Below are 27,184 nucleotides of genomic sequence, written 5' to 3' on the forward strand. Positions count from 1 at the left end.
GTTCCTGTTTTTCTTCCGTACACTTTTTGGACGCCCCTAGTTCTTCAACGCCTTCATCTATTCAGCAGTTGTTCAGCTCCTTCAGGAGATGGGTGCTTGAAAGTTTCAACTACAAAAAGCTTTAACTTTTTAAATTATTCAACTAACTACCGCTATTTTACCTCCATTGAAAACGCCTAACAGAATCTTCAAATGCCCCTTTTTCAATTAAAAACTCTCAGCTCTACAGAACAATAGAACTCAAGAAGACTTTCAACTACAGAAATCATTCAACTTTTAAACTACTTAGCAGACTTTGGGCTCTTGAACTTGTATTTTTATTTTTAAAACTCCTTACGGTTTTCGAGATGTTCAAGGCTGAAGTCCTCATGTGAGCTTTTGAATGAATAGTCTATGTGAACGGCTCTGCGGACCAGGCAGGAGAGTGGAGGATAGTTGGTTCATTTTGCTTAAACTCTGTCATTCTGTCCCTAACAGAAAAGGTTTTTACATCAGAACGTAGGCATTTTTCCTGGCTTTTGGACAATCTAACTCTGAAAACCCAGAGGCATTTTGTTTTCTTACAGCAGCCCCAAATATGAGCAAAAGGTTATGATTTCTTTCATTGTTTGGGCCCAGTGCACAGCTATATTTTAAAGGACCCGCTCGTTTCCATGACGACCTCGGAACAGTCCATCTCACACACACGCACACACCTAAAGGCTTTTGAAGCATGTTTGAGCTTTGATTCCCCTGTGTGCTGAAAATCCATTACAAATCCACTTCATTACACACATTGACCAGATTTCAGTTTGTATGAGTTGATTATGTAAATGACCGCTAAGTCTTTGTATTAGCATCACTCTACCTTTTTGGGCTCCAGTCACTTCTTTAACAGTTTGTTTTAGTCATGTTTGACATCTACTGAGGTTCTCTCTTCGTATTTGGAGTTTAGCTAATATTTTAGCAAGCAATCAGCTTTAGCCTTCTATTTAGCTATTGACTTCAGCATTTTCAGTTTCCGTGTCTCCAGCAGTTTCAGCTTCAGTGTTTTCAGCGTCTTCAGCAGGCAGGTTCAGCTCAGAGCTTCCACACTGGCATTATCGCAGGTATTGCTGTATATCTAGTTGGTATTATTACATCCTGCATCAAATGTAAGAACCTAAGTGATTTTGAAACTCCCAGAGAAGAGTTGTGTTGGGGAATCAGTGCAGCCTCCATGTGTATACTTCATTTCTTTTTGCCACACACACCTATTTTCAGGGTTTCTGCATTGTGTCATCCCTGCACACTCCAATTAACCTATACATAACATGTTTTAATAAGTCTTTTCAGAGGAGCATCAGTGCTGTCAATCACACATTATAATATGCTTTTCCAAGACCAACAAGACACTAAAGAGCCTTTTATCTCTCCAAACATTGCCTGATTTTGAGGAATAAAGAATGCTGATAAAAGACAATAAAGCATACTGCTCTGTATGAAGGTAGCCTGCGGAGTTTCTGAGGTCTGGGAAACCTCACACCATATGTGTAACATAACCTTCAATTGCTTGCAAAGGAAACACTAGAGGGCATCTATAAAATAGAAACCCAACAATGAATGAGGAAAGCTGTGAGGCGCGTGTCAGTAACAGCATCATAAACATCCCTGCGAAGAACTAACTGCCTATCCCACTTTGCATTTATGCTTAGAGTCAAACTAAATGGTACTATAAATATCATACTACATAAATGTACCACATGAGGGGCCCAATCAGGGCTCTACAGTCCAACCAATGTTGTCGCATAAATAAGAATGTAAGTTTTTGTTTAGGAGAATGGACATCTGAGTCGTTCAGTTTGGCTCCGTGTGCTCGTGTGCCTGGTGCCGGGGCAGTTGGAGTGGAGGAAAAAGTCTGTTAAAATCCTAAAACATTGGAGCTCTAGCTCCAGTCCACAGTCTTTGGACTACCAACCCTTCAACCGTCAACACATTTAACTTAATTCCAGCTGATTCTTGTGCTGATATGCAGCACCACACGGTTGTAAGGTGTTTGTGTAACCATCGTCTATCAGCGGATCCCTTCGCAGAGAAACGGGGCTTTGCACCACAGCTCTACGTTGGTTATGTGTTGCATGTTGGCGCAAAGCCAGAAAGGAAAGCCGCTTTTCTCTGCGTCACAATCAGCTCATTTACCTTGATCATCTCCAAAAAGCCTGTTTAGGTCAAGGATGAACTACGGTGGCCCTGAAGTTCAAATCCCATCAACTAATCACTCAAGCAACGACATCCTAAAGATCACAACAATTAAAAACACAAAACAAATAATTATTTAAAAAAAGAAACAAGAAACAGAAAAAAACCCAACATGAAACGTTTCAGAAAACAAGGTAATTTTCAGAAATCAAAATGTTAAAAATTACAAAGAAAAAACTAGAAAGAAGTTGGTGTTTTGGGACATCATGCTGTTATCTGACATGAAGCGCCTCAAACCAAAGACATTTAAGTAACTGCTGACCCAAACATCGACACTGCTATAAAAAAATACATTGATTAATAAATTAAACAACAGGACATACCTGTGAAGAAATTCTGGACATGCTCTGTACGAATCACAAAACTTTATACGAAGTTTTTTAGCTTACATTTTAGCTCAGTGAAGTGTTTAAAGTCCCACTACTACTATATTTTTTAATTATGATTATGCATTTTTTTGCCAAAAATGTGAAAAACTGTGTGGTTTTCTTGGGCATACTGCAGTTCCTGCAGAGCAGCAGGAGTTCATTACCTCTGAGTTGTGGGCGGGACTGTTTGTACGGGAGTAATCCTCAGCAGGTCTCTCGTGAAATCTTTGTTTATGCTACTTACAGCCCCTCACAACCCCGACATAACATCACTGGTGCAACAATATTGCAGCTATCCAGATTCAGACGAGGAAAACGACGACGCACATGGATCTATTTGTCTGACAGGATGCAGTGGAATGGAGCAGAGCAGGCAAACTTTGGTTCACCCCTTTCTCTTGCTGTGTGTTTTTTATTTGCTCTGATTCGGATAAAGAGCTACTCATCAATGCAGTTTTAATCTTAAATTATTTTACATCTGTCCTCCATCATTAGAAAAAAGCTACAAGAAAATGTCAAAAACACCAATTTCATTGGAGTAGGTCTTGAAACAGCAACTTTTTCATGTAATTAATCATTAATGTAGAACTTTGTTTCAAATAAAGGACTTTGTTTTGATTACAAGTTTGTAAGTTAATCATTTTCAAGTCCAAATGCTGATATTGACAGTGCATAAAAAGGAAAGGGACCATGTAAAAATGCTGAATAAGGGATTGTGGTCAAAAAGGTGAGTGCACCGAACTTTCATGCTGCTGCACCAAAGAGAAAAAGTTAAGTACAACAAGTGGAAAAATGAGTCTAGAGTCCTCCAAATGTACAAATTACACAAACAAATTATGCACACAGTATCCCTTTTTTAAATAGAAAATAAATAAAATACTGTTTACGTGTCTAATGGCAAGTTAAGCCTAATATATATTTCAAAACAAATAAAAAAACAGCCATATCCAGACAAAGTAAAACGGCTAAAACACGCTGTTTGACTTTACATGATGCAGATTTTTTACTTGATTTAGTTTCTGTTATTTGTTTTCTATAACCTGCATTTATTTAACTGTGATCACCATAAATGGTGAAATGGTGGAGCAGGCATGTGTTACGTTCCTTTGCACCGCTTCACACCAGACAACTTCCAGCTTTAGATGGCAGAGATGTTCTAGTAAACAGTAGAAAAGAAGAAGAAAAAGAAGCCCCTCTCTGCTTGTCCAGTGTAAAGACCAAGGGCTAAATAAACTCGCGTTAAGAACCCGCGTTTGGCGAGTTCTTAAATGCAGAATCGCATACCTGATGTGTATGTAGGAATCTGCTGCTTTTGGAACTGGATTGATCATTAGTCAATGTTTAGTGCTGCATTTAAACGTTTGTAAGAACCTCTTGAGCATCAAGTGAAGGTAAATTCACAAAAACAGCTCTTTTGCTACAACAATTTAAACCTTGTTCTTTTTTATGTTAAAATGGAGACTAAAAACAAAATGTGTTTTTTGTTGCAGTTTTTCGTTTCTTTCAATTCTTTTTGAAGTTTTGAATAAACGGTATACTTGGTTTCAACATCTGTACGTGGCTAAAGGTAGGAGTCAGATTCAGACAAATGTCACCACAGTTTGAATTCATTCAGCTTCACAGGGCGGAGGAAGAAAGATGTGTGATCATCCACTTTACTCGTAAAAAGACATTTGCTTCTTGCTTCAGTGCAGCACTAGCTAACCAACATTAGCTGAACAAACACACTGAGGAAGCTGGCCTGTGAAAGTGAACTCTGTGAGGGCTCACCTGCACATTTCGTCCTGCTCACAAGGGGAGGTCCAGGAGGGCCAGTTCCTCCTTCTCCGGGCCGAGTCAGCAGCACGCTGATGTGGTACTCCGTGTCTGGATCCAGGTGCCACAACTTATAGGCGGCCATGTTGACTCCGTGCACTTCTGACCACGGAGACTGGCTAGCACGGTACTCAATTTCCTTCCTGATAATGGGGCCGTCTCCCAGGATAGAGTTGGTGTTGAGCTGGATGATCAGGTAAGTGGAGCCGGCACGGAGCAGCTGAGGCGGTGCGATGGGGGACGGAGGTACTGTCAGAGGAAACAAGAGCTGCGTTTCATTTTCTTCTTTAAAACCTTTATTGTCTTCATATGAGATAGTACAGAAGAGAGTCTAATATGCAAACAAAAGAATGAGGATGTCCAAACTAAGCCTGCTGGCCTGCTTTCTGCTCACTTCAGCTGCGGTCACATATACAACTACATACAACTGTCACGGCACGATGGGACGGCATCGGGAGAATCTTCAACATTAGCTGGTTGTGAATGCAGACGGATGATGTCATCACAAAGCCGGGCTGCCGAGCTCTGATTGGGCGATGTGTAAATGTCTCCAGATGTGCCACCAGCCGCCCGGTAGTGTACGCTTGCACATTCTCAGGACAGAAGAAAATATGTGCAGCACACAAAATGAAATTACATACCACTTACAAACATAATTATGGCATGAAAAAGGAGACAAGGACAGCCTCAGAGTCATGGCGTGTGCTGCACGCGTTGGGGGGGCTTCACAGTGGTCCTCAGTGCCCTCAGGGAGCTTGTGTGTACGCACAAACACATTCAAAATCACAGGGAACTTTATGCCATGGACGCCCACAGAGAAACCTCCACATGTGCCAGGGCGGAGGCTGACCCATGGGAAAAATGGTCCGGTCGCCGTGGATTTTGAACTTTTTCGGCCGCCGCTCAGCATGTAATAATGCGACTGCCGCCACCAAATGCAAGTGTTGCTGTGTTGCCACTGTGGGGGCCACCGTGGGGCCACTGCGGGGCCACCTGCTGAATTTGCTGAAAAATTGGAATTTAGGTCGCAGTGCGGTGCCCCTTTTTGGCATATGTGAGCTTTAGAGAACTGGCAAGTGTCACATGGACAGGAAGGGACCCAAAGGTCACATTGAATTGAATACGGGTCATTGTAAGTGCTGTCGGGCCAGGTTTGGGCCCAAACTGGTGGATCTGCATGACTCCAGCCGCCTCACACAGCTAGAGTCCACATCATCAGGGAAGGGGAAAACGGCCGATGTGGGCCAAACATCCGACACTGTCTGTGCAGGCAGACTTAGATAACTCTTCAGAAAGAGCCGGATGTGAGCAGGTCAAGAGTTTTTAAATGCCAGATTAGTCATAGCCATGAATGCGGCATTTATGGCCTTTTATGTATCTCCTCAAAGTGGAGACTGAAAGGAGCAGCTGTGGATGTAATGCAAAGAAAGAGACATCTCTGTAAGTGAGGGATCCTCAAAAGCTGCTCCACCACCCAAGAAAGAGTCGGACAATCACTGTCGGACAGGAATTAATTGCGGAGGCCTCCGCTCAAACGTCACTTACAAGCCGCTGCAACCCACTGAACAATTACACGGGCAAAAGTGTGAGGCAGAGGTGGGAAATGAAAAGAAACAAGGACAAAGCATGAGAAAAGATCAGAGTGAGATCTGCAGCTGTGACTAATCCCTCATTCCTGAAGAGGCGTCTCTGTCTTTCATGGCCCTCCTCGCTCTTGGCTTTCAACATTACCACAAGCTCACCTCCACTCTATAATGCTCCTCTAAGCCTGCAGCAGCTCGTCTTTAGGTCCACTCCATCTTTAATCAAAGGACAACTTCGGAAAGCAGCCACAGTGATCAAACTTCCTCACTTAATTGACAGTTTGCAGATTCTGCTAATATGTTTTTCTGTCTGTTTGTTTGTTTTTCTGCGTTGATCGTTCCCTTCAGGTATCCACTCAAACCACACATTTTCTCCTGGTGGTTCTTTTAGTTTCATCACGATTTTTTTCTATATTTATGATTTAAAAAGTTAGAATTTCACATTGATAAAGTTATTTCATGGTCAGAACACTGAAACAGAGAACAACTATCAACTAGAAAAGATAGTTAACCAATAACTACTACTACTAGTTAATAATTAGTCATGTGAGAAAGTCTGGTGACTTCTTCAGAACTAGTGAATATTTTTGACTAAATGAGATTCATGTCTCAATTAAACGTTCTCAAAAATGAATGATGACTTTCTTTCAGCATGAATGTTTATTTGTTTTGGTTGTTTTTTTTTGGGGTTTCTATTTTTTTAATCACTTTTCCCAGAGCATGCACTTTGTAGACGGTCCCTTGGCAGCCCTCTCACTGCTGTCTCTCTGTCAGCACAGAGAGAGCCGTTCTCATTGAACAGTAGGGGAGGGAGGATTCATTTTAGCATTGATTTCATTCATATCATCATTAGGTCGCTTTTAGACTTGATCCGAATCGGATATTGTATTCCTATCAAGGATAGGATGGTTGCTTGGATCAGCATCACGCTTATTACTGATTGCTGATGCAATAAAACATATAATATAAAACACAAAGTTAGGTTTTTATAAAGAAATTAAATGTTGAAACTGTGTTTCAGTCAACCTAAAAATGATCACTCCAACTAACTGATCAATCAAAGGAAGCAGGTTGGCATGAAACATTTTCAGACTGTTTAAATCTCATCTTTTATGGTTTAAGGCTTTAAAGAAATCCATGAAGGGCATGTGATAGAAGATGTTCACATATCCCTTCTTCTCATCCTCACTGAGCTGAGAGCTGCAGTCTGTTATGCCATCAGACCTTCACTCTGCAGTATCATTACTAGGCTGTCAGAGGGTGTCAGACTGTGGGGTTGTGGTGAGTAATGAGAGTGAGGTCACCATCTGTGGTTCATGATATGACAAGGGCTGCAGGAATCCCAGTCAGGTCAGGTGCTTTTTGAAAGAAAGCTGAAGAGCTCAGGACTCCGTATGTTTGACAACGCGAGCTGTCGGAGCCCGCCATGCCAGCAGGCTGTGCTCGCCCTCCAAACTGCAGCAGCCTTCTGCCTTGGATAAAGGTTTTTTTATTCAATAGATTAGTAAAACCTGCAGCTGGCTATTCTCTTTCTTGGCGACTAACCCGTCTTTCTTTTAGGTTTTTATTCATTATTTTGGTTGCATCTATTTCTTCTTCAGTTTGAAGTGTTTACCAAAAACTAGGTGGAAACAAGCTCTAATGAATTAGTTATTCTTTAGTTAGTTCATCTTTTTCATTCACTTGAATCAACAACATGTCTTCTCTGTCATATCATTAAGACATTTTTATAGTGGGAGAGTGTTTGCATGTTTCCTTTTTACTAATATCTTAAAGACAGACGCCGATGAAAATGATGTCTTTGGTATTTTTTAACATGTTCTTGTGGCTTTTTCTAATGATGGAGGACTAATATCCATTTTCTGATGAACTGCTGCTGCTCTGCAGAAACTACCTAACAAGTGCAGCTTCCAAGTGTTTAGTTTAGTTTAGTTTAGCCATTACCTATTGAATTCTATGACTTCATCTTCTTTAGGATTTCACGTTTACTATATAATTACAGGTATAAAGCCCATTAAAACGACTATTGTTGTAATATCGGGCTGAATAAAAATGGAATTGAATGGAATAATATCTTCAAACAAGTTATTCGTTTTTTGAGCCCTTAGATATTTTTAATTTGATTAGCTAATTATTTTCTAGACATCTCTGAATCTTAAATATTTTTTCGAATGTGGCAGAAGAGTCCGTATAGAAACAGCTACTATATTATTCATCAAACTATTTTCCTGTCAAATTTGCATTCATTGGAAACTTTTAAATGTTCATTCTTTTCTTTTCTGAGGGACATTTAGAGAAAAATAAAATTAGTATTTGGTTGTTATGGTTTATTAAAGCAGCTTTGCATTTTTGGCTTTAAAGATTTAAATATATAGAAATATTAGGACCCAAACTGATTGCAATGCATCACATTTTATAGCAGTAACTAAAATACTTCTGAACACGTTTGAGGAAAACATTGACTGGAGATGCAAATATATAAAATAGATTAAAGTCCAGACAAAAGTTTTAATGAGTAAAAGCAAAAGTCTTTAGAAAGCGTTTAGTTTTTCTGCCTTTTTTCCTTGACCGGTCCTTGCAGGGACAATGAATCTGCATAACTTTCATTGCTTCATACTTCATAAGCTCCCTCCTCTTAAACAAAGCTGTAATAGGCAATAATTGTGCATGGAAGCTTTATAAACCTCCCAATTAAAAAAGATGAAATGTCCTGTTCAGAGGTAAATAAATAAAGTTTTTACCTTTCACGACAAGTTCAGCAAAGTTGGAAACTCCTGAGCCCCTGAGGGACTGCGTGACACAGCGATAAAGGTCTTGATGGGAACGCTGCACACTGTCCAGTTGGAAAGACACCACAAAGCGCCGATGACTGAGGTGCTTGACCGATGCCATTGTTAAAATGTCCCCATTATGTCTCTGGAAGGCAGAAAAGGACAGGGTTATAGAAGGCAGGACAGGTCAGGCGGTGCCCTTCTCTCTCACATATCATTCATCACAGGCGGCACGTGCAGAGACATACACAGATGCACACGCATGCAAGTGTTTCACAGGGGTGCATTTGAAAGGACTGCTTTTAAAGGGCTACCCCATCACCAAAGCACTGGGTATCGATTATGAAGGAAGATTTGTGACCAGGACGTTTGAGAAAACTGGTGAAGGCAGGAAGAGCACATCTAGTGCTTTATTCAACATTATTAGATGGACAACAGTTGTTTGATTGTCTCTTAAAGTGTCTGATTTGGCTGTCTGAGCTGCTTCATTCAGGCAAATGTTTCTGTCTTCCAGTATTTATCTTTAACATTCAAACTATATATTTTTTACATGATTTACGATTGTAAATGCTGTTAAATGACCCAGACTATAGAACACTGGTCCCCAGCTCCTGGTCCATGGGACATTAGAACCGGGCTGCGGACAAAAAAACACAACTTAATGTTTTTCCTTTTATTTATAACCTGATTCTGAAGGACATTTTTATTAGCTAAATGACTGAATTCTCCCCAACATATCGGACTCATTCTTGACAAATGTCAAGTTGCTCGCTCGGTGACACGTTGAAAATACATCTGCTACGTTCTTTGAGCGGCTGCTCCGAATGCTAAACCGAAACCCTCAAGATAGCAAAGTTAGCAAAAAACAGACATGTTTGAAAAGTTTCTTTTAGCAGAAAAGATCCAGTGAGGAAACAGAAGAAGAGCCTTTGACTTCCAAATAAAAGAAAAGCTGCGTTAAATAGACAAAAACCAGGAGATTTTACTCCAAATGTGGATTTCCTGTGACAGGTTTTCCTACTGACCATGATAATAAAAATGGATTATATTCAGCAACCAACTGTCGGATGTTATATGACGGAATATTAGGGCCACTATGGAAATGAAAAAATAAATTCACATGAGAATAAAGTCAAAAACTTTACAAGATTAAAGCCGTACCATTTTGAGAAAAAAATCAACATTTGATGTGAATAAAATGATCATTTACAAGATTAAATCAATACATTTATGAGAAAAACGTTTACCAAGAAAACAACAAAGAAAAGAACCAAAATGATGTGTCAGTACGAGAGACGTAGAGCACATGGTACGCAGTTACTTCAGGATTGGTTTAAAAAATATATATGTTAAGTCTTTTAGCAAAAGGCTAAACTGAAACATTGAAGTGAATTTGCAAGAAACTGGACCTGTGCAGAAGAAGATTCTTGACCCACAAGGAGTGGATTTCTGACAGGTGTACTGTTTATACTGTAGTTGCACAGGTCCAATGCATTATTGATCTCAGCTTCTTGTGATGAACTGAAGCGTTATGGGATTTCTATAAATTGATGCTCTGATGATATAAGTCAACACGTAATGTGGATGGTCGTGTGCAAAACAAACTTTACTTTTGAAAAAACGTGGCTTTTTCCATGTCATTTGTAACTTTTCCTCATAATTGTACGTTCTTATGAAATTACAACTTTTGCTCAGAATTTTATGACATTATTCTCATAAAAGGTTCAAATTTTATCTCATAGTTTTATGACTTTATTTGTATAGTTGGTAACACTTTATATTAAGATTCCTTAACAAGCTTTGTTAACACATTAATAAGCATTATAAATTAATTTATAGGGTGTTAGTAAGACATTTATTAGTACAATAAGTCTAATAAGGTTTATTAAATTACTTAGTTAACACATTTACAAGCATTATTATTAGGATGTTTTCAAGATGCTAATGATGCATTTACTGATATTATAGGTGCCTAACAAATGTCTCAGTGTTAATAAGCTTAATAAGATTTATTAACAACCTTTGTTAACAAATTAAGAAGTATTATTATTGTTTAGGGTTCTAGTAAGATATTTATTAGCATTATAGATGTCTCACACAAGCCTAAGTGTTCCTGAATTTAATAAGTTTTGTTAACTAACTTAACAAATTAATAGGCTTTATTAATGTGTCAGATGCTAGGAAGATATTTATTAGCATTATAGATGTCTTGCAAATACCTGAAAGTGTTAATAAGATTTATTAACATCTAAAGTCAGACCATTGTCTTCTAAATCCATATTACTAAACTGCTTATAAGCTTTACAAATGTATTAATTAACTTTGTTAATAGTTTATTAATTGTTTTGCAGCACCCCATCTAAAGTGTGGACGTTTTTTTAGCACAAACAACCACAAAGCATAAAGATTGTAAAAAGAACTTTATGACATTAAAACAGACTAAACATACACAAATCGTTCTGTAATTAAAAGATATATAAAAATTTAATTCAGACAAATAATTTTTTATAAAAAACATATATACTGGTGTTGGATGACTAGCATCATAGCTAATAAGGATAAAGTATTAGCATCTATCCTGAGTGAAACATTCATTGCAAATCCCATCATCAGGAGACAATTCTCTGCATTCAATGTCAACGGCATTAAACCACTGTTGGCTTGCTTCAAAGTCCACAAGAAAGTTACACAAGCCAGTCATGTTTGAAGAACGAAGACAATAAACCTACAGGAGCCATGCTAAAGCTAACACGCTAACGACCGACCGGTGCAGAATCAAAGATGGGCGGGGCTTTTTTCGTCACCTGTGTGAAAGCAAAGTCTAAGAGGCCATTCAATTGGCTGAAAGTGAGCACGCCTGTTTTGCTGTTGAGTTTGATTGACAGATTCATTAGCCAATGGTGACATTAGTTAACCTGCCCATCTTTGATTCATAGATGGGCAGGTTAGCGTGTTAGCTTTAGCATGGCTCCTGTAGGTTTATTGTCTTCGTTCTTCAAAAGTTACTGGCTTGTGCAACTTACTTTCTTGTGGACTTTGAAGCAAGGCAACAGTGGTTGAATGCAGTTGGCATTGAATGCAGAGAATTGTCTCCTGGTGATGGGATTTGCAATGAATGTTTCACTCACGATAGATGCTAATACTTTATCCTTATTAGCTATGATGCTAGTCATCCAACACCAGTATATATGTTTAAAAAAAAATTATTTGTCTGAATTAAATTTTTATATATCTTTTACAGAACGATTTGTGTATGTTTAGTCTGTTTTAATGTCATAAAGTTCTTTTTACAATCTTTATGCTTTGGGGTTGTTTGTGGTAAAAAAACGTCCACACTTTAGATGGGGTGCTGCAAAACAATTAATAAACTATTAACAAAGTTAATTAATACATTTGTAAAGCTTATAAGCAGTTTAGTAATATGGATTTAGAAGACAATGGTCTGACTTTAGATGTTAATAAATCTTATTAACACTTTCAGGTATTTGCAAGACATCTATAATGCTAATAAATATCTTCCTAGCATCTGACACATTAATAAAGCCTATTAATTTGTTACGTTAGTTAATAAAACTTATTAAGCTTATGAACACTTCGGCTTGTGTCAGGCGTCTATAATGCTAATAAATATCTTACTACAACCCCAAACAATAATAATACTTCTTAATTTGTTAACAAAGGTTGTTAATAAATCTTATTAAGCTTATTAACACTGACACATTTGTTAGGCACCTATAATATCAGTAAATGCATCATTAGCATCTTGAAAACATCCTAATAATAATGCTTGTAAATGTGTTAACTAAGTAATTTAATAAACCTTATTAGACTTATTGTACTAATAAATGTCTTACTAACACCCTATAAATTAATTTATAATGCTTGTTAATGTGTTAACAAAGCTTGTTAAGGAATCTTAATATAAAGTGTTACCGTATAGGTTTTCTTTTTCTTTCATGTTGGCACTAAAAGGCTCCTCCATCCTAAATGTTACGAGGTTGCTGCTAATAAAGTTCCTCAAATGGTGGTTCACGTTTATTACTATATTTAGAAAATAACACTTATAGTGGTATTATAGTGGTACTTAAACTGGGGTTTTTTGTATTGATTCATTACACATTAAAAGTCGGACGATGCTGAAGTTGGCGTACGACTTGTGGCCTGTTGATTGTAGCACCTACAGTACATCACTGCTAGAAGCTTTTTCCAATGGCATTTTTTCATCTTCTCCTGATTCACAACAATTTGAATAAATAATACTCAGAAATGCAATTTCACTCTTTATTTTTTTATATGCATCCTCCATCTTCAGACAAATTCTACAAGAACATGTTAGAAACACCAAAAAACATCATCAACATCTGTCATTAGAGTGGGTCTTTAAAGAAAGAATAAAAAGAAAGTAAAAAACCACATCCTGGACATTTGACTCCTGAATCCTGGGAGCTTCGCTTTGGATTGAGGGAATTTCTCACATTGTTTTACACCATTGAAAGAAATAGCATCTGTCAAACTCACCCTTTCTTAGCTAAACACATATGATCTGATGTTTTTTTCCTTCACGTGTTGTCAGGTTAATGTCTTTGTGCGACATGGAGAACACGGATTGCTTTATCTCAGACCTGCCTGTTTAAAAGCAAATCAAAGCACGTTGGGTAAGTCAGGACTGATCGAGAAAGACTGACCATCTTAATCTCTTTTCGTTAGCTTATCTGAGGCTTGAAAAAAACGCATAATCCCATAATCCATCATTTACAAAGAGAAACATAAACACAAACCCACTGGTTAGGGTTAACAGGCTGCCTTGCCTCAGGAATGAAGAATAAAAACTAACTCATACATGGTTGTTTCCTCAAACCATCTTCTATACCCCCTTTGCCCCCGAGCTCGTGGATTAGAGCATGGAGGCAGCACTGAAAAAAGTAAACCATTGCTGTCATCAGTTTGATACGTTTCTACTCATTGCATTAATATAAAAATTTTAATTTACTCTCTTGAACTCAATTCTTAGAAGTTATGCAATGTGTCTTTGTTTTTTTTTACTTTACTTTAATGTAAATGATAACAGGGTACCAAAGTAAAATTTTTTCGTTTTGTGAAAGCACAATTATTAGGTTGAGTTTGATGTGCGCATGCGCACTAAATGAAATGCAAATTTGGCGGGCCGTATTTCTGCCATAATCTGAACTGCTTCTCAGAGCGACAACTCGACAAGTAAGGTAAAACAACATCAACAAAAATCATTGTATATTAATTAGTTCAGTCGTTTTCTCCTTGTACATTTAAACGAGGATTTCCTTCACTGCCTGGACACAATTTTCAGACGACGTTAGTCGGTCCCCAACCCCCAGCAGCAGTAAGTTTGTTTGGAAAAGAGGAACTAACCGCCGCCCGGAGACCGACAGCAGCAGCTTAAAGGTAAGTTCTTACCTCTAATAAGACAAAAGCACTAATTTAAATACAGTCGGCAGTTTTCGAAGCTTGCATTGGTTTGAGTTTTCCCCAAGAATTTTAAGCTTTTACACTTTCTGCTGCAAATTCAACTTTAGCTGCTGTGCAGTTAAGCTAACATTTAGCACTAACAGTGAGGCTCTCATGCCGTATTTTGCGACTGGTGAATTTACTTTAATAGGGAGTACAAATTGATGCAACACTGCTATCAAACACTGTTTGTGGTGTATTTGCTGTCGAATGTTATTTACTACAGGAAAACATCTATGAGCCGTGTTACGTTATGTTACACTGGATATTTTATTGAATTTAACAGGGACAACTGCTCTCCCCGAACCGACCGTTCACGCATGCGTGAATATTACGTCACTTGACAGAGTATGTCGTCGGAGGTTAATAATAATAAACCTATTAAATTTTTTATAATGATTGAACAAAAAAAGAGTTTATGGGATACGGCAGCAGGATCCTTAACACTCAACACAGACACATTTTTAATGTCAAAAGCGGCTGCAGGAGCCTGTGACACTTCCCAGTTTTTCCCTGTTGTCAACATTCAAAAAATAAAAATAATCAGAGAGAATAGGCTCCAAACTGTGTGGCTGTCATTATCGTGTATGATCATTGAGATTTCCACTGTCTGTAATCATCTGTAATGACTATTTTTATTTATTTTTTCATAAAGACACTCTTCGGTTTCTGCTCTGCATCCAGTCTGGAAGCCTTTGACTAACTTTTGGTAAGTTTTTTTTTGTTTTGTACAACCTATGCAATTGTGATGAAGGCCCAATCATAACATTGCTCTCCCTACACCCTAAACACCTGTTTGTTTTCCGCAGTTACTCATCGACGTGGAAATGTAAAGACTGTGCCCATACTTATTCAAGACGATCTGAACTCCTAAAACATTACAAACTGGACCATCATCATCCATGTTCTCTGATTTCATTTTCAGATAAATGCAGACTTCTTGAGAGTTACAACAATTACTTTGGAGGCAAAGTTTTTTGCACAGTTGGACAAACACTCCACCAAACTTCTAGAGGTCATCAGGAGCAATGGAGGGCGTGTGAAAGAGCAGACCACCAACATCTTAGAAGTTCTGGATGAAGGGTCTGTATGACATGAGTGGTCCATAGAGTAGTTGTGTGGTTAAGTGAACTTTTAACTAATGACAAGCTTTCTTTTCAGATTGTTGATATTACCATCAGAGGAGAAGCCATCCTAAAATCTCTGATGATCTACTTGGTGAATCTTTTGAGCACCTCATTAAAGAACACCAGGTAAGGTTATCCACCTCTCAACTATGACACTCTTTTATGATGTAGGAAATGGAACATGGCACTGTATGGGTTAAGATCACTGCCAACAAGAAACATATTCATAAAGATAAAGTTGTGCACAAATACTAAGACTTTGTGCACAACTTTCAAAAATGAATACAACATTTAGTTTGCATTTGACATTTCTGTTTTAAATTTTCTTTGCTTTGAATACAACTTTTGCTTAACGTTAACAGTCAAAAATATGTTATGGGGTCACAGGCATATGTATCTAATCCCGAAACATTGATAAAGCAAAGTGAGCATACACATTGAGGCTTATTTATTTAACTAAAACAAAATTATACCTTTTAGAGCAACGCGCCAGTTGTAATATGTTAATTTTTTTTATGTCTGCAGAACGGTCTGGACAGTGATGCTCCACAGATTGAAACCATGGCGATCTTTTTCACTGGGAGAGAGGATCTTCTCTGTCCACCAACAGACATCAAGATAGTGATGGATGAAAAAAGTTTTCAGACTGAACAGCCAGCTATAAGTTAGCGTCAATTAATGTTTTTTTCCCTCACTTAAGTGTATTGGTATTGGGAAACAGTTTTGATGTTTATACATCTTAAAGATGTCATGTTTGTAAATTTGGATGTGGATATGTTCATGGAACAATAAATATTGTTTACATGAAGAAATGTGTTCTGAGTCTGTGTACATCAATATATAATTCTAAAGCTTAATTCAGTTAATTAGATTGTGAACCTGACATTTTTATCTGAGACAACTTTAAAAAGTAAATTGCTCAAAGATTAAAAAATGGATTATATCAAGTCGTTTTTTTCAGGTTAGATAAAGTAGAACATTTCCATTGAGTAAAAAACAGAACTTATTTATTTTGATTTAGAGAAACTCAAAATAATTGCTTTTCTTCACCTCACAGAATCAGTTTAACCGAAATAAAAAAAAATAGGTTAGGCTATATTATTCATTTACATTGATACAATGCAAATATATTAGGTGTGACAGATTACTTCAATTTTTTTAAGTTAAACCACTGTTATATTTTTTTCAGTGAGGGAGAATTGGAAAAAAATCAAAAACGCATGAGATTGCTCCATGTTAGCAAACCAATCTGGCTGTGACTAATTGGAGAGGAAAACACAACGATCTGTTAATGTGTTTGCAGCCAAGACTGTTCTGCAGCTGTTAAGGTAAACACATAACAGGTGCATATCAACACAAAGCACTGATTTGTCCTCATGTGGAGGAAAAATATAAAGGACCGAAAGATGTGAAAGCGGTGAAAAAGGACGAGGAGGCGGAGCAACAAGGATTCCAGAGGCCTGGAGATCTCATTACAGCTGGCGTCTGGATGGTTAAAGCAGCTAATTACCCAAAGCATTTGTCTTCCTTTTTTTTCCACGGCCACAAAATGGGTGGTTGGTGAAGGAGGTGTGAACGAGGACACTTCAATTACCTGAATGCCTCAGCTCCTATTTAGACAATAAAGTGGGTCTGTCCAGCTTGACCATAATTAGCACCTGGCAGCCCGGGATGTAAAATGGAAATAGCCTTGAATTCACTGTGACTGCAGTGAAGCAAGACAGAAAAAGAAAAATCAAATAAAAAACGCCGTGCAGAAAAACCATGCCTGGTTCTTTAATTGGGGCTCTCATGTTTGAGCTATACTCTAGAGACAGAGGGGGCTATATGGATCCACTCGACCTTCACTGAGCGACCCATTGTAGATGAAAAGTAAAATCCCCAGAACAACGTCTATAATCGAAAGAAGAAGTTTGGCAGAAAGCAGCAAAACCACTTTGAGGCCAGCCTTCACAGCAGTCAGACGAGTGAGTCCTCTTTGTTTCTGAACGCATTATTCCGGGATGAAGAATGGTTTAAAAACAGAGAAAACCTTGTCTTACCAACTCTTTAGAGGTGTAAACTATTCAGAAGAATTTAATCTTCAGCTGAACTAAATGATTTTGCTTGACTGAGCCGGCATGTGAAGCTCCACTTCTGCCCCCTGAGCCAGCAGCAACGTTTGAAGTGGCAATTACAATTTCTAGCTAGAAAGTCAATCAAAGGAGTACAAAGAGAGAAAAATCAGCTAAAAACAAACACAAAGAGATGCAGAAATAACCCCAAAGCGACCCAAAAACAAGATGCATACTGACTAAGAGGTTAGTTGCTGACGGTGTTATGGCTTCTGTCTGTTCTACATCTTTGTAGCTGGAGGCTGGGCTTTGTGCTCGTTTCTGCTCAAATGTCCTTTGAGCCAAATCGATTCTTTTGGATCACATAGTTCTGGAGGGTTCCTGCTGGTGCTTTAGAAAACTGGGGACTCCCCCCAGGAGCAGACTCCTGCAAGGCCTCTTCTTTGCTTGTAGTTCAATTACAAATTTAATATCTCAGATTCTGTGGGAAGAAGAAACTCCAAGAAGTTGTACGGACTAAAAAAGAAAAAGGCCTTTTCTCTCAGAACAAGTGGTCTTTTTGAGGCCAGATTACTTGGTGGTAAAGAGACAATAGTTTGTGAGGTGTTTGTGGGGCGGCCGTGGTGCAGCGGTAGGGCGGTCGACCCATGATCGTAATATTGCAGGTTCGATTCCCGCCTTGCACGGCCATGTGTTGAAGTGTCCTTGGGCAAGACACTGAACCAGTGGCGCCACCAGGGGGTGGCCAGGGGTGGCCACGGCCACCCCTCTCCGACACCTGGCCACCCCAGTGGCCACCCCAGTAGCCACTATAAGCTGTGGTAGCATCAGTTGTGCGTTTCATCCCAAATGCACAGCCAGCAAGCGGCAAGTCGCTCTGATCACCTAAACCGGCCCTCACCCCCTCCCCTCCCTGCTGCCTTTGAGTGCGCAGACAAGAGGAGCCGCTGGATGCAGAATGAATAAGACGCGTGGTTCACTTCCGCGTTCGAACCCTCAGATCCTCGGTCAGACAAAAGAACCAGTCTCAGTCACTAAAGATGAACTTTCTTTATTACTTTTTCTTTAAGTCAAAAACGGCGACTGACCGCGCGTGTACGCGCTCCACACCCTCACGCACTCTCCCCCCTCTCTTCCTGCATTGCGCGAGCACCGGTTTCAGCACGCACACACACGCGTGCGCGCGTGAACGCACGCACGCACACACAATCACACATCCCAAAATGCTACGTTTCTTTTCCTGTTAAATATTTTCCGTGGGTCTTTAACAATCTGTTTACTGTACTTTAGATCTGTATAGATAGATAGATAGATAGATAGATAGATAGATAGATAGATAGATAGATAGATAGATAGATAGATAGATAGATAGATAGATAGATAGATAGATAGATAGATAGATAGATAGATAGATAGATAGATAGATAGATAGATAGATAGATAGATAGATAGATGGATAGATAGATGACTTTATTAATCCCACAATGGGGAAATTCCATTTATCTGTGGCAGCAACACGACATTCAGAAATAATCTGTATAATATAACATCAATAAAGGACATCAATAATGACATTTATATTAAATAATTAAAAATATCACTAAAATTATTATCAAAAATTAGATTCTTATTAAATAAAGAAATATATATTAAATATTAAATAAAAACAGCTGCAAAGGTGTAAAAAACATGCGGTCTGCAAAACATGTAAACCCAGTGTGCAAATACTTGGTGCAAATACGCCACATCATCAGCGGTGGTAGATGTGTCATTACTTTTTATTAATAAGTAAAAAAAGGATGTCCCTGTCACAAGCCACTCATTTTCATGGCACTATTTAAGCACTGGTTGTTGTGTTACCGCAACATTTTGATGTGTTTTTGTTTCCACAGAGTTACCTATAGTCATTAGTTGATGCTTGTGTCTGTCCATTTTCAGAGAATGAAGAGAAATTCAACATATATTCTTATTTTAAGAATAAAAGTGCAGCAGAAGGAGTGAAAGAGATGGTAGGAGAGCAACAGAGGAGTAGTGAGGAGGAGGAGGAAGATGAGACAGAGCAGCATGAATGACAGAAGAGAATGAGGAAGACAAAGATGAGACGGCATCAGAGGAGGGACAGTCAGCATCATTGCTCAGAGAAGCAAGGCAGAACTCAGCATAAGCAGGGGCTCCACCTGTTCCTGGACCAACTGGTGAAGTTAAAATTAGGTTACCCTAATAATAAAAATGTTTCATGATTATTAGTCTGAATAGAAATGTCAACAGATATAATTAATAATTAGAAGGATATTTTTATTATTATTTCAGAACAACAGATTTCATTTTTTGTTTATTATAGATATCTCTCAGTCAAGAGCCGAACACCCCAAGCAGACACACCAAATCATTAAATATAAACAAAAAAAATGTATATATATCAGTAGCAGTATCTACTAATGGTATCTACTAGTATCTATTAGTTATTATACTAGTAGTATCTACTATAAGTTCATGTTCTACAAAATATCAGTAGGCATTTATCTTTCTGTTGGTTTTCTAAAGGTTGTTTTACTACGTTTGGTAGAATGAATTTTAAAAATATAGCTCATGGTTTTTGTGTGCCACCCCAAGATTAAATGTGGCCCCCCACTGGCCACCCCCATGAAAAATTTCTGGAGGCGCCACTGCACTGAACCCCACCTTGCCTCTGATGGGAGGTTGGCGCCAGTGTTCGGCAGCGGAGCCGCCATCAGTGTGTGAATGTGTGTGTGCATGGGTGAATGGGACTGTGACTGTAAAGCGATTTGGGCCTTGGAAAGAAGGTAGAAAGCGCTATATAAGTATACGCCATTTTTACCATTTAACCAAAACCCTGAACTACTGACCTCCAACAGGAACTTGTCGGCCTCCGAGGCCTTCCCAGCAGCAACACATTGGAAGGTGGCGTTTTGGCCAGCGTTGATCTCTTCCTCTCCAAGCCTCGAGAAATGTGGCGCCTTATCTAGAAAGACATCAACAATGGGAGACATTGTGAGATGAAAACACTAACAATGCCACTCAGCTTTTACAAGTGTTTCAAAGTTCTCTTTTTGGAGTTTTTTACATTGAGTGAATATCTAAAGGATTTTTACTTGAAAACATAATTACCAATTTTTTCTATGATACAAAAATGAATCTGCTGGTACAAATATTAAAGATGTTCAGGTATTGCAAACGCATTTGTACAAACTTAAATAACACAGGTCAAACAATTGCTGTGCTAAATTATGAAAGATTTATTATTTATTTTTTATTACATTATACCAGGCTTACTATAAGCTAACTGTAAGTTTTTTTCCATTGTTATTTTCTTTTAAGCAAATTTAAAATAGGATTTTCTGATTTCTATTGCTGTTGTTGTTTAATGATATACCACATAATCAAACTGAAACCGAACTGTGACCCAAACATTAAGGTTTAACTGGAATTGTGAGGACAGTCACAATGAAACAGGGACTCTCAAACATCTCATTTATGTCTGTTTCCAATAAATTTTCCCAATGGATTTGCTATTTTATCTGATGCATCTGATATGTTTCTCCATGTGACTAAGTTTTTAGTTTCCAACAGTCCTCAGTTTGCATTTGCTCATCAAACCTGCTGAAACACAGAAACACCAATAGAAAAACACAAAAACGATTACTTCTATCACATAGACTCACTAAAATGAGACAAGTACTGGAGATTTATCAAGTAACCCCAACATGACATTATAAAATAGTTATACATGCAAAATGCAATTTCTTTATTGTAAAGGACACAAACAGACAGAGGATCAATGAAGTGTGAAGAGGATCAATACACGGTAAACTGCAAAAATTCCTTCCATCAAGAGATTAACCCAACCTTTTAGTTTTCTAAAGAAACATTCACTAAGTGAGCGTTGTCTGTCCTCAATATTACTAATTATGTTGTAGCATTCTGAGCGGAGCTGCCAATGAGTCAGTGTGTGGGAGTGAACCTCTCACCCAAATCCAACAATAGAGAAGAGAAAAGCAAACCCCTGCAGAGCCAAATCACTGGGTTAATGCCAGCAGCGTTGCCAGTCATCTCTGAGAAACTGGCTAGAACAAGTTGACGTGTCACTCTGTGAGACTGACAGGCTGAGATGGCACTGCAACTGAAAAGCTGCTACATCAGGGAGGAGTAATGTTTGGGGTCACTTGTGTCTTGCTTGGTTTTGCACAACACCCAGTTGCGATTTTGCAGAAAGATGTCAATTTCTAGACTTTGTTTGTGCACAGTAAGTAGGGATGCTTTGCATTGGGACCCACATGTGGCCACGTTTCCTTTGACTGACTTTCCCACCTCAGGATCATTCATTATTCATGTCTGAGAGGCAAACATACAGTAAACAAACACTAAAATGGATGCATGAGGAAAAAACACACCCTACAGTTGTCTGGAGCTGCACTGTTGTACGGCTAAATGTGTCAGATCTTATCCTCAGGACTCTTTAGCGTGATAAATATTTCATTGAACTGCAACACTGCTTTCAGAGTCAAAGCCTGCGACTCAGGAGAATACAATGCAAATGTCAACTAGGCTTTAACAGGAATTTGTAATGAGGGAAAGAGCATTTATAAGTTGGTTCTATTTTTAGCTATGTGACACTTTCCGTTCCTTTCTTGTTTTTTGGTGCTGAATGATGCAGACTGGCCTGGTGCCACATCAGAAGCCATGTTGAGGTCCTGATGAGAGCCTTAATTATTTAATGCCTTCAGTGGGAGCAGTCAGGAGATGCCATCTGCTGTGTCTCAGAGTAACGCGGGGGCCCTCTGGGAGGTGTGTGTAAGTGCAACCCAATCTCTTAATCGTCGTTCATTTGATTAAATCACTGGAGGTGTGTCTGTGATCACCACACTTCTCCTGGGACAGAAGGGGGCAAATTAATATTACCAGGGGAAAAGAAAGCAGCAATCCTCATATGAGAGGAGAAATATCCTTCAAGGTGGCTTCAGCTGACAGCAGCATGGGCCATGTGGGGTAAACACAGGCACAGAGTCCTTGTGTTCAGTGCAATGTTAGCATGTCACTGACAGCAGTATTAAGCTCAGAGGTCTTGGTGACAGTGTTTTATAGGAGACACTTCAGGGCTACAACACGGTGAACTGCTGCACTTCTGTTTTTCTGACCTGCCTCCAAATGTCCTGCACTAAAGAGAGCCATTTGGGGGAGGAATAGAATCCACCCTGCAGGGAGGGCAATTTCATGAAGCTTTAAAACGCCACTTACCAGGAAAAGACCTCAGAACAAAACAGGGCATTTGTCTCAAAACTGGACAGATTTTTACGAAATGTGACATTTAAAAAAGCTGTAAGAGGTGGCACTAAAAACTAAAAGTAAATCAATAAATAAAATAAAACTATATAAGAGCTAAAGCAGAGTTTCATTACTTAAAAAAATGTACTATATGTACTGTACTGTGCCATTACTGAGCCAGTTTACCTACACGCTCAATATCGGATCATTTTCAGATTTCTTAAAATGTCTTTTCTTTTCTAAAATGGTATGTAGACGGAACAATCTACACATGTAGATTTTCCAAATGTTATGTCTGCACACCTAAAGCTGTGTTCACACCAAAAGCAATTCGTGTGTCAATCTAGGAGCACAGCGGCCTCTGCAACCGGCATTCGATCAAGCGCTTACACTGAAAAGTCTATGTAACACCTGTAAACTGGTGTTTCAGGCTCCTGCACTCAAACCTCTCGTGTCCTGCAATTCTTTAGTCCAATTTTCAAGCTCTACATATGAACTTGCCGTTCATTGAACAAGAGCTGAAAATTCAACTAGTTGAACTTTCGACTGCTTGAACGCCACACAGCAGAACTTTGACCAATCAGGGACTCTGTATGCCCAGACGTGATCAGAGGTCCTGCGAAGCGTTTTAAGGAGTAGGACGCGGCGCGGTGGTCTGGTGGCTGCTTGTTTCAGGCGTCGCAGTCTGGGTGGCGTGGTGCGTTCTGAACTATGGCGAAGACAACTGGTTGAGACGTGATCACTTCACATGTTGAAGTGATGAGTGGGTGGAGTTCAGTACCACATGGAAGAGAAGCAGAACATTCTCTTTCTGAACTTTATAATAGTTTTCTTATTTGTATCGTGACAACAATAGAAAGATCCTCTAGTTGTGATCTTATTTGTAGAGGTGGTGCCGACGGTCGGGAAACCGCCTTGTTTACCACAGATCAAAGAAAAACTTTAAAGTAATAAAAGAAAATTAAAGTTAAGGAAATATGCTTCCTAGGTTCCCAAAAATCCGGATGATCTGATGATCACATTTCCATAGTCAATGCGCACAAATCGGATTATTCCAGTCAACCCTTTTCTGTAGGCATGTAAAGAATCTCCCTGAGGTGATCACCAATGAGGGCTGTTGTAAAACAAATGCAATCTTGCTGCTTTTCACATACAAACAGGCTCAAGTATGTAAAAGTGTTCAAGTTTTCAAAGATGACATCAAAGAAAATAAGAAAACTTCTGGGAAAATATGATCCTTCCACAAAGTATAAGTCTAGAACACTCTGTCTGTGAGAAAGAGTGCGTCTGCATAAATACTTTGTACAAACTGTTAAGCTCAGTGCTTGAAGGTCAAACTGTTTCAGTCGTGTTTTACATTACTGACTTGAAAATCTTTTCATCACTGAGAGGACTGAAAAATTATACACTATCAAAACACACTAAAGACAACATTAAAGTCACATATGAAAGAGGAAAAACAAGTGGAAAACTGGATAATAGAAACGACCAATGACCCAAGAACATCGACAAAGTCATCATTTTAACATTAACCTGAATAAAATGTGGTCAAAAAGCCTCTGATATAATTTATTGAAGTAGTGTTTTTATAAACCTACATTATGTTTCCTAGATTTTTCTCTTTCTTTTCATTTCTAAAGTTATATTTATTTACTTATCCAAAGAAGAAAAAAGGTGACATGACAGGTTCTTACAACAGTTCCAACTGAAGTAAAAGGTCAGGTTCTCACCTGATCCTACTTAGGTTTTATTTCCCGTCAAACAGTGCTAGGCGATGGAACGATAACGATATATATCAGGATAGAACTGTTTATCAATAGAAAAATGAATCAATTGCGATAGACTTTTGTTTTGAAGGGTCTGAAATGAACACATTTGCGAGCATTTTATCCTCTTCGGCGAGTAAAAGTTAGAGGGTTATTCGCCAAATGGGGAGTAAATGTTTATTATCTCTCTTTTTTGGTGAATTTCTCTGTCCTCTCCTCCTCTACCGTCTGCACGTGAGGTAAACAAGCGCACAGGAACACCCCCCACCCCCGTGGTCACTTCACCTGTGTCCAGACTTTCTGCAGAGAGGGCCATATTTGGTGAGGTCAGACTGTGAGGGCCAACCATTCTGCCTGCATTCTTACACTATTTTGAGAAGATTAAACCCAAATGATCGGTTTACTCAACAATTTTATTGCAGTTGTATTTTCCTTTATTATTATTTTTTACATAGAACCAAAACCACATCTAACTACATTTGAACCAAAATGACTCTCAAGTTTACATTTGAAGACTAGAAATAAAATTAAGAAAAAGTCTCTCTGGAAAAACGGCGACCTGTCAGATGTTGTGCTGATTAATGATATTTAAAAACAATAATCAAAAACATTCATCTGTTTTCAGGCTGTTTTTGTTATGATTTCACGTAACGTGATCACCTGGGGCTGCACGGTGGCACAGTGGTTAGCGCTCTTGCTTCACAGCAAGAAGGCCTCCGGTTCAAGTCCCGGCTTGGGGACATGAAAAACTACATCAATGGGGGACCTTTCTGTGTGGAGTTAGCACGTTCTCCCGGTGCATGCGTGGATTCTCTCCAGGGTCTCCGGCTTCCTCCCACCATCCAAAAACATGCTTCATAGGTTAATTGGCCAATCTAAATTGTCCCTAGGTGTGAGTGTGAGTGTGAGAGTGAATGGGTGTATCTTTGTGGACATTCTACCCAGCGACAGACTGGCGACCTGTCCAGGTTGTCCCCTGCCTTTGCCCAAAAGTGGCCGGGATAGGCTCCGGCAGCCCCGTGACCCCGAAAGGGAAAAACGGTTAAGAAAATGAATGAATGAATGAGTGTGATCACCTGGAGGCAGAATTAGGAAATCTATTGTTAATTTGTTGTTTGTTTTCTTAACATGTTTGAATTTAAGTTTACAGTTAGATGACAATAAAGACGTCTTCATACATTTATGTTACTTTTATGCATTTTCATTTTCTTAAAAAAATTATTAGGTTTTTCTGTGCAAAATACTGTTTAATGGTTGGTAAAAAATATGCTTTTATGGCAGATTTCTTTTAATCTACCGGCCAACTTCTCCGGTGACTAAAAAATGTAATTTTTGCCCCTGTGTGGAGCTTTACAGTTATTTAAAATAAAAATAACAGAGTTGCTTGCCTTGCAAATTGTGCAGGAGGCAGGTTCCTTTTAAACCTGGAAATAGCAGCAACCATTTTATCAGCTGAAGCAGAGACTTCAAGCATCAATGTCACTGAAAGAAGAGATGATTCTCCAGCAAAAACAGTCTAAACTAGCAGAAGAAACTCTGATAGTTCCTAGAAGATTCACAGGATGTTGACAAAATGTTTGTCAATGTCCATTGTTTTTAAATGGAACTGATGGAGCAGTTCTGATCAAGTCTGATCTGTTTCATTTATTTTTCTCTATGAAAAGTTAGAAGTTTTTGTATTAATTTTCCGTTTAGTTTGTAATGTTTATGCTTTTTATGATAAACTATATCGCGATATAAAAAAATTCGACACCGTTTAGCTCTGCCGTCGAAACAATTTGAGCTGGACTCCAGTCAAAAGGGGCACTTACAGCAGGGGTAGTTGAGCACCATGATGTCATCTACAGCGATGTAACCTTGACGCTCCCTGGAAACGGTGGCCTCAATCAGCACCTGCAAAAGTGAGCACAAACACACAATGACCAGATGTGACTGTGGGGCTGATGCACACACTTGAGTTGACCTCGTGTGCAGACGACCAAGATGTTAAGAGCAACTGTCTAAAAGCTGCAGAGTGCCCTGAAAGTCTACAGCTCTGCTTTCCCTGCGGTGACAGATGGATTCATTGCTAATCAGCCCATTACACATCTGCCGACCCAAAACAAAAGCCCAGGCAACGAGAGAAATAAGAGAAACGCAGATATATCAACAACGGAGATGGATATGTTCTGTTTTGGTCCGCAGGGCCATGGGAAATAACTGCTTCATCACCGGGTGCACAATGTGTTGCATGTGTCATGAGCCATATTATGGATTCAGGGCACGGACGCCTGTGCAGCCGTAACAGCAGATCCTGCCGCTTGAACAAGACCATGAGACTTGGGAGGACAAACCTTCATGCCGTCCTGTAGAACAATAAGCTGGATGAGCGGTGGGTTCTCATGAGGCCTAATCAATATCAAATCATCATTCCAGTATTAATGGGAGAGTTACGAGACACAGGGGGGATGTTTGTTTTCACAGCACCAAGGACGGCCCTCCCTTGACCAAGTTTGATCAAAGGCCACTTTGAGTTATTGTTCCTCATAATCTCAGAACATATTGATTACAACATGTTTCCAATCACTGTGTCTTGACTTGTACAAAAGGCCAAAAACAAATCTATAAATACACCCAAATGTTCTTCTGTCCTCTGTGCTGCCACACGTCTGTCTTTGAAAAGAACAAAGTCAACAAAAGGATGGACATCTTATGGATTTTTTAAAATCTCAGTCTGTCA

The 27,184-nt window shown here is 39.0% G+C and overlaps 1 protein-coding gene across 4 annotated transcripts in view; it reads right to left on the reverse strand.

The window, feature by feature from the left end:
* The window catches only part of LOC101164139 (receptor-type tyrosine-protein phosphatase U), a 286,898-nt gene that overhangs the window by 102,077 nt on the left and 157,637 nt on the right, over nucleotides 1-27,184 (reverse strand). For all 4 annotated transcript variants that reach the window (XM_023964670.1, XM_023964672.1, XM_023964671.1 and 1 more), the window contains exons 4-7: nucleotides 26,277-26,358; nucleotides 20,284-20,399; nucleotides 8,725-8,899; nucleotides 4,356-4,649 (exon numbers count right to left, since the gene is read on the reverse strand). In XM_023964670.1, the coding sequence (XP_023820438.1) occupies nucleotides 4,356-4,649; nucleotides 8,725-8,899; nucleotides 20,284-20,399; nucleotides 26,277-26,358 (667 nt within the window). The remainder of the gene's footprint in view (nucleotides 1-4,355; nucleotides 4,650-8,724; nucleotides 8,900-20,283; nucleotides 20,400-26,276; nucleotides 26,359-27,184) is intronic.

The sequence above is a fragment of the Oryzias latipes genome, chromosome 16 (assembly GCF_002234675.1).
Source record: "Oryzias latipes chromosome 16, ASM223467v1".
Taxonomy (NCBI): Eukaryota; Metazoa; Chordata; class Actinopteri; order Beloniformes; family Adrianichthyidae; genus Oryzias; species Oryzias latipes.